The following is a 12,322-nucleotide window of genomic DNA, read 5'->3' as shown; positions in this document are numbered from 1 at the left end:
TTTTTTTGTTAAACCTTTCTCTCTCTCTCTCTCTCACACGCACACCATTCTAGGCGGCAGCTCGACACCAGTCCTCTTACTTGGTGGAAGTTCACATTAATCAGTTTTTGCAGGTGGGTGGTGACCCACAGTGGTTACAGGGGCTTGACTGTATCCCTCAGAGACTGAGGAACCTCAATGAGATCAACAAGATCCTGGCACACAGGCCCTGGCTCATCACCAAGCAACACATTGAGGTGAGGTACATCCTTCTATGAACCCTACATACCATCTGGCTGAATTACCGTTCAACCACATCCTAAATGTTTGGATTTCCCCAGTGACCTGCTAATTTTGACACGAATAAAGTGGTAAACTTAAAACAGCAAAGACATTTTGATCGGTTTTTACTTTGATTATTTCAGTTCAGTTGTGTTTTGTTTTAACTGAGTCATTCAATGCAGAAAAGAGACTGTTCAGCCCATGAGTCTGTGCTAGCTCTTTGAAAGAGCTGTCCAATCAGACCCACAACACCGCTCTTTTCCGAAACCTTGCTCGTTTGTTGTTATTTTCAAGTTTAGTTTCCTTTTAAAAGTTATGATTGAATCTGCATCTGCCCTGCTTTCAAGCAGTGCATTCAATACCAAACATACAACTCTATAAGAAACAAAACACCTCATTTCCCTGATTTTTGTTTTTCCCAGTTATTATTTGAGATTGTGTCCTCTGGTTGCTGAATCTCATACTCGAGAAAACTTTTTCTTCTTTCTCACTCTGTCAAAACCCCCCTCATGTAGGGAGGACCAACCAAACGTTTCGGTCCAAAGCAGATCTGATCAAAAATCTATGCCGAAATGTCTCTTACCCAGCCTTTTTGGGTCGGTTCAGAATAATGTTAGCATAGGGCTGGGAGTTGATCCCTCCAAAGGCACAAAGAAACAGAACAGGTATGCAATGAAATACATAAAGTAAGGGAAGCAATCAAATCAAAATAATATTATTCACCAACTTCTTTTTAAAACTTTACATTTTCTATCCACCTAGAATTTGCTGAAAACTGGAGAGCATTGCTGGTCACTGGCAGAGCTGGTGCATGGCGTTGTGCTGCTGGCTCATTACCACTCGCTGGCGAGTTTTGTATTTGGCTGTGGAATAAGTGCTGAGGGAGGACATGAGGGTGGCCATGTCTTAAGGCCATCATCAATTAACAACCAAGGAGACACAACGAATGGAAATGGTAACATCCCAGACCCATCACTGGCGCATCGCAGGCGAAGGGTAAGCAATGTCTCGTTGGTGTGTTTGGCGGGTCGGTGGAATGGTAGTGTTAGGTTGCATAGTAAGCTACCATACTGTTACAGAGAGCCCTGTTTAACTTCATACAAGAAGATACTCTGAGACAATAGTGAATTGCAGTTATATCCCTTTATAGTAGAGGACCATTTCAGAAGCACTTTTTTTTAAAAAGTGGACTCTGATTAAACCATGAGCTTTGTGCAGGGAGTGGTTGTATGCATAATATTTTACAAAGCCATTGAGCTCCTACTGGCTTAAGTGGATGGAGCTACCTTCTTTCACTGCTAGTGCAGTAGCTAATTGTCAGTGCATGCTCGAACCATTTTGAAAAATTGAGTTACATTCATTGGTGTATGCATATCTGGATGGAAAGCAGCAATAATCCTAAACAGAACAATTATGTTGTTGTTCTCTGGATACTGACTTTTGCTGGAGTAAATTTCTAATGGTATCACATCCAAATGATCAACAGTGCATGTAAAAAGGGCGGTACATTAATGTTGAGTGACTTTAATCTTCATGTGGAGTGGGAAAGTCAAATTGGCAGAGGAAGCCATGAGAAAGAATTCATAATGTATTCAAGGTAGTTTCCTAGGCCAACCAGGGATCAAATCTTTTGGATTTGGCAATGTTTAGAGGCAGGTTTAATAAATTATCTCAGAGTAAAAGAGAAAATGGTGATTTTCAAATTGAATGTTAAATTCTACTTTGTTACAGAGACAAACTTGGGTCAAAGACAACTGAGAAACTTAAATTAGGGTAGTTACAATAGAATGATAGCGGAGCTAATTAGAGTGGATCAAGAAAGGGGTTAGCAGTGAAGACAGTTGAGGAGCAACTACAGTTGATTAAGTAAATAGTTCACAGCTCAGAATAGATATTTTCCACAGAGAAAGAAAGAAGGGGATAAACCAGCCAGGAAGTTAAAACTAGTGTCCTGCTGAAAGAAAAACATACAATGCAACAAAGATTGGTGGCAAGCCAGATGACTGGGCAAGTTTTAAAACCAACAACAGATGACGAAAAAGAACTAATACAGAGAGAGTAAATAAATTCTGAGGATAAACTTGTAAGTAATACCAAGACAGTCAGTAAGAGCTTCTTTAAATATCTAAAAAGGAAGAGAAAAGCCAAAGTGAAATAGGTCCCTTGGAGAACAAGGGTAGGGAAATCATAATGGGGAATCTGGAAATGGCAGTGGAGTTCAGGAAGTCCCCTGGACCTGATGAGATGCAACAGACTGGTAATAATCTTGCAAGAATCCTTAGATTCTGGAGAAGTCCCGAAGGATTGGAAAATTGCTGAAATCTCCTGGTTCAAAGATAGAGACACTATGATGGTGCCGCAAGCATCCTGCCCCATTCATTATGTATATAAACTCATTTATTCTCAACACTTGGAAGATTAAACCCAGATTAGTGCTTTGGATTGAATCTACATAAATGAATGATTCAGTTCAAGGGAGAAATGTAAATATTGGTTAGTTTGTGGGAATTGGGAAGTAGGAAAATAAAAGATTTTGTTTTCTGGCTTTGGTAGCTGGACTTGCTGCATGTCTAGTGGGGCTTTGTAGCTCAGTACCATATCGGAGTTGAGAGGGATTTGAAAATTTTGGTTTCTCTTTTGTCAAGTTGTTAGGGGAGAGTTGGATTCTGAGTGTCTTAATCTCACTGCATAAGGAGGACTTCAATTCAAATAGGTGTGAATCAAGTGGGATGTTCTTGGGGGAGGGCCAATGAAAGACCAAGACTAATAAAAACCCAAGATATCAGCCGATCTGGTAGCATCTGTGGAGAACTAAACGGAATTAACATTTCAGAGCAATTACCTTCTATCCAGTGCTAAGCCACTTTTTTTTAAATTTCTTCAGTCAGTGGATTATTCCAGTGATTCCGAATATTTGGCAGACAGGATTCAGAAATTTCAAGCTGAGAAAGAGAATGAAGAAGAGATGCTGCGGGATGAAATATGGATGGGACTAGAGACAGAAAAAGACACAAGTCCACCAACCAGAGGTAAGCAGAATTTCCTTCAACTGGCTTTTTAGTTGTATAATTAAAGGATCGGTTTAGCTCAGTTGGTTGGTTGGTTGGTTTGCAAAGCAGCGTGATACCGATAAGTGGGTTCATTTCCCATCACCGGCTGAGATGACCATGAAAGATTCTCCTCCTCAACTTGTGTGTGTGTGTGTGTATACAAAATTTCAAATTAATTTATTTAATTCACTCTGGTTTATATTTCATTCAGACAATAGTTTCCTACCTCAAAGTATGTGTATCTGCCAAAAGTTGTCTCCATAAGGATGTGCATTCCTTACATGATGTGGAATAATTGGTGTGGAATGCAAAAATGACTTGAAAAGCCAGAGTACAGGATCACAAAATGGTGGTATCTCCAAGCACTCTCTGAATGGGCTTCATACTTCAACCCCTCTGAAGCTGTTATAACAGAAGGGTTAAAAATCACACAACACCAGGTTGGAAACACACTAGCTTCGGAGCGCTGTAATGTACAATGTAACTCGGCAAGTACAAATTCACCCCACAAACGTATATGTATATGTGTCCATGCGGGTCCTTGTATACGTGTGTGTACATGAGTGTAGTGTGTCTTAAATCTATGAGGGGGTGCATGTGTCTGGGGTGGGGGGGGGTTGTGTGTGTCTGTGAGAGGAGTGTATATGTGTGTGCGTGAGTGTAGAGTGGTCTAAGTCTCTGAGAGGATGCATGTGTGAGCCTGTAAGTGTGTGTGAGTGTCTGTGTATATGTGTGTCCGTGTTTATGTGTGTGTCCAGGAGTGCCTGCATGTATGTGTAGGACCTTGGGTTCATGGCACACTACAGGTGACCACCATTGTGCGCGCGCACACACACACACACACACACAACTCCCCAACACAGACAGACACACACACAGACCCACATGCACACACATACATATATGTTTGTGGGGCGAATTTGTACTTGCAGAGTTACATTGTACTTTGCTCAAAAACTGCATGAGTTCATATAAAACTCCATAATTTTACTTTTTAGATTAGAATCAATCTAAACATCATGGCAGAGACAGAGAACACAGGGGGCTAACACCTTCAACATATTGTCTAGCTAACACCAATTGTTACAGTTAACCTGAGAATGCAACTTTTGAAAAAAGGTTTTGTGATTTACACATGAAAGAAGTGAAACTATCATGGTATTCGAACAGATGAAAGACTCAACAGACAATCAAGGTATTTTTCAATGTATAATTTCAGTTACATCAGACTGTAAACCTTTGCTATAAATTCTGTGCCTTACAATTTTGTCCTCCACAACCACCTGATGAAGGAGCAGCGCTCTAAAAGCTAGTGTGCTTCCAATTAAACCTGTTGGACTATAACCTAGTGTTGTGTGATTTTTAACTTTTGTACACCCCAGTCCAATACTGGCATCTCTAAATCATAACAGAAGGGGGAATCCATGGGCGAAATGTGATGGAGCAGCCCAGCAATGTCGCATAAGCATTCAATAGAAGAGCAGGGATGGCAAAAGCCTTGGGACAAGTGACACTGTTACTCATTTCCAGAATTAGTGGAAAACCAAAATGTAATGAAAGGGAGCAAGTTGTTCCTTTTTATGATGAGTTTTAATCTCCTCTCTCTGACATTTTAACCTTTGATTACACAGCTCTGGAGGATAAACCTGTCACAATGCCTGACTTGTCCTGTTATGTAGAAGACCCTGAGTTTGGTTACCCTGAGTTCGCCAGAAGAAGTGGAGAGCAGCTACCCGTTTTCCGGGCTCAGGTACAATCTCTTCAGTAGAATGTGGCAAAAGGATGTGTGTATGTTCGGATGTGGGTACCCATGTGGGAAACCTGAAATTAAAGCAGCCTGCACCGTGGGGAGATAGAGGCATTCTTAAAATTAAGGTGGTAGGAGGAGAAATTCCCCTGTCCAGCCTTAACATTGAGGCTGCCTTAGTCAACCTCTGCTGCAGAATTGCAATTATGTCTGAATTACAAAATTGAGAGGGAGAGAGGTCAGAGAGATCTGACACTGAAGTTAGCTCAGTTCATTTCTGTGCTTGCTTATATTTTGTTCTTCACTTGTTATACTTCCCCAATGATCAACATGAGCTGGTAGAATGGGATAGTCTCAGGGACTGATTAACACAATAGATTGGTTACTGGATCTGAGGGTCAAAACTAAAACTAAGACCATGGCAGCAGGAGGAGGCAACCTTAACCCTGACCTTGTCACCGGTTGGAGTCATACCTGGTATTTAGGAAGATGGTTGTTGGAGGTCAATCATCTTAGCTCCAGGATATCTCTGCAGGAATTCCTCAGGGTCATGTCCTAGGCCCAATCATCTTCAGCTGCTTCACCAACAACCTTCCCTCCATATGATTGCACAACGTTCAGCACCATTTGCGACTCCTCAGATATTGAGTGCAGCGGGAGCTGGACAATACCCAGGCTTGGGCTTGCAGGTGGCAAGTAACATGTGTGTGCACAAATGCCAAGCGATGACCATCTCCAATAAGAGAAAATCTAACCACCTCACTGTGAAATTGTGGTTTTAGCATCACTGAATCCCCCACTATCAACATCCTCTGGCTTACCATTGGCCAGAATCTAAACTGGCCTCGCCACATAAACACAGTGGCAACAAGAGCAGTTCAGAGGTTAGGAATACTGTGAATCCCCAAAATGTCCATAGGAAAAAAGCACAAGTCACGAGTGTGATGGAAGACTGTCCACTTGCCTGGATGTGTGCAACTCCAATAACTCTCAAGAAGTTTAACACCAAACAGGACAAAGCAGTCTGCTTGATTGGCACCACATCCACAGGCATCCATTCCCTCCACCATGGATGCTTAATAGTAGCTGTGTATACTATCTACAAGATGCACTGTAGAAATTCAGAAACTCAGGCTTTGCATCTTGTTCACTTTCCCATCTTTATTTCAATGGCATTATCTACTTAGTTGGCCAATCCTAGTTAAAGTAATTAAAGTCTCAGCACTGATCCTTCCATCAGTCCATGTGTTAGATTTTTTTCAGCATGAGGGAGATCCATTTATCTTGATCCTCTGTTTCCTGCTTGAGAGCCAATCCTTGATCCACCCCAGTATATCTCACCTAACACCCTGACCTCTTGTGTAGTGAACTTTTATGTGACTAACTTTAACTAAAGCCATCAAGCATAGGATTCAGATTTGCTAAAATTGTCAATGTCAATGACCTGGTTTGATGATAATGTGTTGCATAATTAAAGAAGGAACCCGTGTTCTAGCTATGACTCTTAGTTGCTTACAAAAGAAAACAAATTCCGACGAGGTGTAGAGCTGACATTGACAATGAGGGAAGAATATCTCAAAATAAGACTCATAACGCATAACAGCCACGGTGTAGCAATGAATGCTCATGACTTAGTATAACATCTCCATGATAAACTCGAGGGCATTTCACGCAATGAGAAAGCCTGTTTAAAAGCTTGGTGATGAAAACTAACCAATCTCACTCCCTTTGTCCCTCTCCTTAACCTCCCTTTTTGTCAGCTAGGCTCAATGAACTGTTAAAAAGACTGGCTTCATTTCCTGTTCCCTCTATAGGACTATTCCTGGGAAGACCATGGCTTCTCGCTCGTGAACCGGCTGTATTCAGACATTGGCCACCTTCTGGACGAAAAGTTCCGCACTGTGTACAGCCTGAAGAACGGCAACATGGCCAAACAGCGGGGCTGCGACTTCTCAGCACTCAAAAGGGGCATTTGGAACTACATCCATTGCATGTTTGGTATTAGGTAACTCTGACTCATTTGTACAACACTTTTCAATAAAAAGGTGTACGTTTATCAGGAAAGTTTAAAAACTCTCAGTGAAACTAAAGAATGAATTCCTTTTAGTGCATTTGAAAAATAAGCCAGAACATTTTCTTAGTGTTGATTTTAAAATCACAGTAGATTTCTTTGATCACAGGGTGGCACAATGACCTAGTAGTTAGGGGGCGGCGTGGTGGCTCAGTGCTTAGCACTACTGCCTCGCAGCGCCAGGGACCCAGGTTAGCTTCCAGCCTTGGGTGATTGTCTGTGTGGAGTTTACCCTGTGTCTGTATGGGTTTCCTCCCATAGTCCAAAGATGTTTAGTGGTTTAGTGCATTGACCGTGCTATAATTACCCTGTACTGTCCAGGGATGTTCAGATTAAAATAGATTAGCCATGCTAAATGCAGGGTTAGTGTAGTGGTTGGATCTAGGTAGTTTTGCTCCTTGGAGATTTTGTGCAGACTTGAATGCTGAATGGTCTTTTTTTACACTGTAGGAATTCTATGATTCATTCTCTTTCTGTGATCATAATTCATAAAACAGTGTAATTAGCTGAAATATTTTCTCTTTTCAAAATACTGATCTACAGTGGAATACATTTCACAAGTGTTAGCCCCTTTCCCACCAGCCATTCTTTGCAAGTAATTTTCAGCATCCACATGATTATTACAGTTGCATAGTGATAGTCACTCAATTCTTAGCAGAGTCAAGAATCATGTTTGATTACCCACTTTGCCATCTGTGTATCATAGTTCTACAGGATTTGAGACCACCCTTCAAAATAGAGAAAGGACCAAACTCAAAACCTTCATGCCTAGGGTTAGTACCACACCCAGGGTGGGAATTTATCCCTAGTCCACTATGGACCTTGTCTATGCTGTCACTGTTTAAACTCCATTCATAAACTCTTGCAAAGGAGTTGAGAGCACTATAATGGTTACAGCACAGAAGGAGGCCATTTGGCCTTCTGTATTTGTACTGGCATTCTCATTGTCTTGCCTTCTCCCCAGTATCCTGCATATTTTTCCCCTCACAGAATAATCAAATTCCTTAGAGCGCCTTGATTAAACCTGTACCCATTACACATTTCCAGGCAGAACACTTCAGATTCTAACTGTTCATTACATGAAAACCTTTTTCCTTGTCTGCCATTCCTTCTTTTGCCAATTACCATAAATCTGTACCATCTTTTTCTTTCTTGAATAGGAGCGCAGTTCTTCCTTACCTGCTCTACCCAGGCCCCATATGAATTTAAATATTTCCATCAAATCTAACAAAACTAATAAAACATTATAGTGCAGGAGAAAAACAACTGTGAGTCAGTATAAATCCAGAAATACAGATGCATTGGAGATTATTGACTGTAATCAGTGAAAAGGTTTTCTCTTCCAACTACTAGGTACGATGATTATGATTACGGTGAGGTGAATCTTTTCTTGGAGAGGAACCTGAAGGTTTACTTAAAGACTGTGACTTGCTACCCAGAAAAAACAAAGCCTCAGATGTTTGAGAGATACTGGAGGCAGTTTAAATATTCAGAAAAGGTAAGTATGAATGCAGAAAAGCAGTGTGTAACAAATACTCAACAGGATAACAAAGAGAATGGAACCTCTAATTAATTAGTAATTTAGTAATTAATTGTTAAATCCCATAGCTACACATATCACTGCATTCATTCAGATTTCAATATTAGTGCAGCACGTTTCAGCTTCAGATCATTACGCTCTTTATATGTAACAGAAGATGTAATATATGTACTCACATGGACTATGATTGGACACTATTCTGCTGGTGTGGGGAGATGTATATATTTTCCAATTCATTCTCAGGATATGAGTTTTGCTGATAAAGTCACTTTTAATACCCATTCATGGTTGCCCTCAGAAGGTGGTGCTGGACCTTTTTTTTTGAACCTTGGTTATGGAGTTTATATAACTGCAAGGCTTGCTTGACGATTTTGGTTTTTATGGATGCTAGCCTTCTATTTCCAGATTTTCCCTTTAATTCAAGTTTTCAGAAAACTGTGCTGGGAGTTAAAATCACGCCCACTATTCAACTATAACCATTTCTATTCACATATGTGCCTGTGTAACATAGAAAGATTTACGTCACATCAAATTTATAGTTAGGATACAGGCCATTAGGCTCAGCTGGTTTCTGCCAACATTTATGCTTCAAAATGAGATTCCTTTAACTTCTTTTTATCTCAGCATATCTTATTCCTATGTACTTATCCATATTCTCCCCTAAAATGCATCTACTCTATCTGCAACATCTACCCGTTGTAATAGCAAGCTGTTTGGGGAATAAAGTTTCAAATGAATTCCTTGCGTCTTATGCTTTCGAACTTGAGTTTTGATTTCACCCACAAGTTGAAATATTTTCTCAATGTCTACCCTATCAAACCCTTTCATAATAAAAAAAACCTCTATCAAATTTCACCTTAGCTTTCTCTTTGCTAGGCCGAAGAGCTGCAACCTGATCAGTCTTTTTATATTGATGTTTTTATCAGAAATTTGTAATAGTAAATTGAATGCAAGTTATGAATCACATTGATCCCAGTACCAATCCCTCTGGAAGACTACTGCCTGCTTTTTATAGTCTTGGACAAGCATTACTCATTAATTGTTGGACACAACATGCAGTGATTTTACTAATGTACAAATCCAGCAAGTTCTGAAAGATGATGGGATAGCTAAGGGTGAGATGTTGTTCGGGTAAATCAAGTTCTAGAGATTCACAAGTCATAGCATAGCTCTTAATCCACTGAGTCTGCTGGCTGATTGCAGAGGGTGTTTTTACGATATCATTTTATCAATGTTTTCTAGTCCAATAACTATACAATAGTTACAACAGCAAACCATACTCAACACCAGGAAGGGAAGGAAGGTTTATGGTTTGAGTTGAGATTGGGAGAAAGTCAACAGAACCCCATCAGTTCTACTGAGCAGTTTATACTTTTTGTAGTTTTTTTTTAGCTGCTGACTACCCTGCTGTGCTTTTCCAACATCTTGTATGCTGCAAATTGAAAGTAAAATCCAAGTGTGGTTGTACTTTTCAATTCAGTGACCAACTGTTTTTGACTTGAGACTCTCTTTGCCTCAAGTGAGAAGCTATTACATTGCTACTTAGACTTGTTTGTGTCTCTCTCTCTCTTTCTCTTTCTAGGTTCGTGTGAATCTGTTGATCCTGGAAGCTCGGATGCAGGCAGAGCTTCTTTATGCACTGCATGCAATAACCCACTATATGATCTCTTAAGAAGATCATAAAGAAGGATCTCCTCACCTGCAGAGGACTTTTTTTTTAAAAGTAAAGACTGAACATAAGCTTAAAGACTTGAACGTCTTCTTGGATGGAGGCATCGTAGGGCAGCTGGTACCATGCCGTAGTGTCTGCGGCAGTTAATGTGCAATTATTGACAGTGACACAATCGAGCATTGTGACTGTGTGTACAGAGAATGATGTAATTTCACAAAAGTGTTTCATGCCTCAACACCAAGTATTCACTTGAGGATTTTCAACCTCTCGACAAGTTTTCAGAAGTCAAAAGGCTATCACATCAGTGGTTTGCGTAACTACCATCAACGTACAGAATATTTTCAAGCCTTGATGTTGGGACAGATGAGCCCCCTTTTTTTTGGAAAAGAAAGACTTATTTTTGCTATGAATAGTAATAACAGATACTATGTTTGACACGTGTTGAGTCTGTTTCATATTGGAATGGCGTTTCCAAATCCTTGCCATATTACTTTTGGTTTTATGACTTATCCAAAGCCTTGTGTGCGTGTGTGTGTGTGGGTGGGGAGGGGGGGGGGAGATTAACTGTGCCAATGAGCTGTGAATTTCGTAAGTCTTGGGTGACTAAATAGGCGAGGAGAGGAAGGACAGTGAGCCAAAAAGACTCAACATTTCTTGAACTTGCCCAAAAAAGGCACAAATGAATCATGTGAATTTTCTTCCCTATCCTAGTGAGTGGTTACAGAAGGATACACTGTAGTAATGCAGTGTGCCAACTAAGCATGGTTGACTTACCTAGTCCTACTGAACATTCAGTGACAGGATCCTAAATATGTTGGTCAATGGTTGGGGACAAAAATGCACCTCTCATGGGTCTCAGACAGGTCTCAAACTTGGCAAGCATGGAAGCTGTTGGATTGGTCACCCTAACTTAACTGGAGTTGGATCACTGTTGAACTGTACTTTATTTAATTATTTTTAACATGTTATCCAGTAACAGTGTTACATTTGCAGGAAGGAGAACAAAATGAGAAAACAAAGTATATCATTTGTAATTGGCTTGTACAATTCCAACTGTAGCTGGTGCTCACTCTGCATGTAATGTGGTCCTTGCCACTACAAGCGACAGCAGGAAAACCATTATTTTCCATTTACTGTCAGATGGAGAAACATGGGATATGCCAGCATCTTGTGGGAGTAGTCGCTGTGTCAAACTACAATTTGATGTTAGGCTCCAGATGAAATCTGGTTTCTCTGCTTGTTATCATGCAACCAAACACACCCCTCCCCAATTTAAAAAAAAAAGAAAAAAAAATTGTTGATGCTGGTCTATCATTAGGTATAACCAGTTTAAAAATACTAAAATAACACTTTCTTTCTTCCTTTTTAGCAGTATAAATGTGACTGTGTTTAAAAAAAAAGAGGAATATATTGTAAATGGACACCATTTTGGAACAAATGGTCCTGTGGCGGATGATGTATGGAACAAGACAGTCCTGTTATAATCACGATCTAGATCGTCACCTTCATCGTGATTAGAATTCTTTTACATGGTGTGTTCTAATTGTGCAATATGTTTACGTGGGAACTATGGTTTAGCGATTGACTCTCGTTCCAAAATGGAGTGGCATCCAGTCATCAATCTCACAAGCCTCATGTGCTTTTCTGTTCTTTTTAAAGGATTTACTTAGGAATCCAAGAATAAAGAAAAGCTCTGAGCAATTGCAACATATCTGTCGCTGCTGTCATTGTCTTTGATGTAACCTGAGAGTTTCAAAGCTCTGCAGTAGCATTTTATTTGCACCAAAATAAAAAGAAACTTTTTTAAGCTGTGAGGAGAAGGGCTGTCAGTTATGCAATTCTCTCGAGCTTTTCAGATTTCTGAGTTCATACGTTAATTTTCTGACTCCTACACACCCTCCAGCAACAACCTCTGAACACAGATATTCTACCCTAAGTGAAAGATGCTTTCAGAGATCTCAGAATTTTACACTTCTGTTTT

At 40.2% G+C, this 12,322-nt stretch overlaps 1 protein-coding gene across 2 annotated transcripts in view; it reads left to right on the top strand.

The window, feature by feature from the left end:
• LOC140496014 (sestrin-1-like) overlaps nt 1-12,052 on the top strand; it is a 56,246-nt gene extending 44,194 nt beyond the window's left edge. For both annotated transcript variants that reach the window (XM_072595441.1, XM_072595442.1), the window contains 7 exons: nt 54-236; nt 1,024-1,257; nt 3,146-3,290; nt 4,943-5,061; nt 6,873-7,063; nt 8,483-8,627; nt 10,252-12,052. In XM_072595441.1, the coding sequence (XP_072451542.1) occupies nt 54-236; nt 1,024-1,257; nt 3,146-3,290; nt 4,943-5,061; nt 6,873-7,063; nt 8,483-8,627; nt 10,252-10,341 (1,107 nt within the window). In that variant the 3' untranslated portion in view covers nt 10,342-12,052. The remainder of the gene's footprint in view (nt 1-53; nt 237-1,023; nt 1,258-3,145; nt 3,291-4,942; nt 5,062-6,872; nt 7,064-8,482; nt 8,628-10,251) is intronic.
• The last annotated feature ends 270 nt before the right edge of the window (nt 12,053-12,322 follow it).

The sequence above is a fragment of the Chiloscyllium punctatum genome, chromosome 25 (genome assembly GCF_047496795.1).
Source record: "Chiloscyllium punctatum isolate Juve2018m chromosome 25, sChiPun1.3, whole genome shotgun sequence".
Classification (NCBI taxonomy): domain Eukaryota; kingdom Metazoa; phylum Chordata; class Chondrichthyes; order Orectolobiformes; family Hemiscylliidae; genus Chiloscyllium; species Chiloscyllium punctatum.
This window is presented reverse-complemented; position numbering and strand designations above follow the sequence as displayed.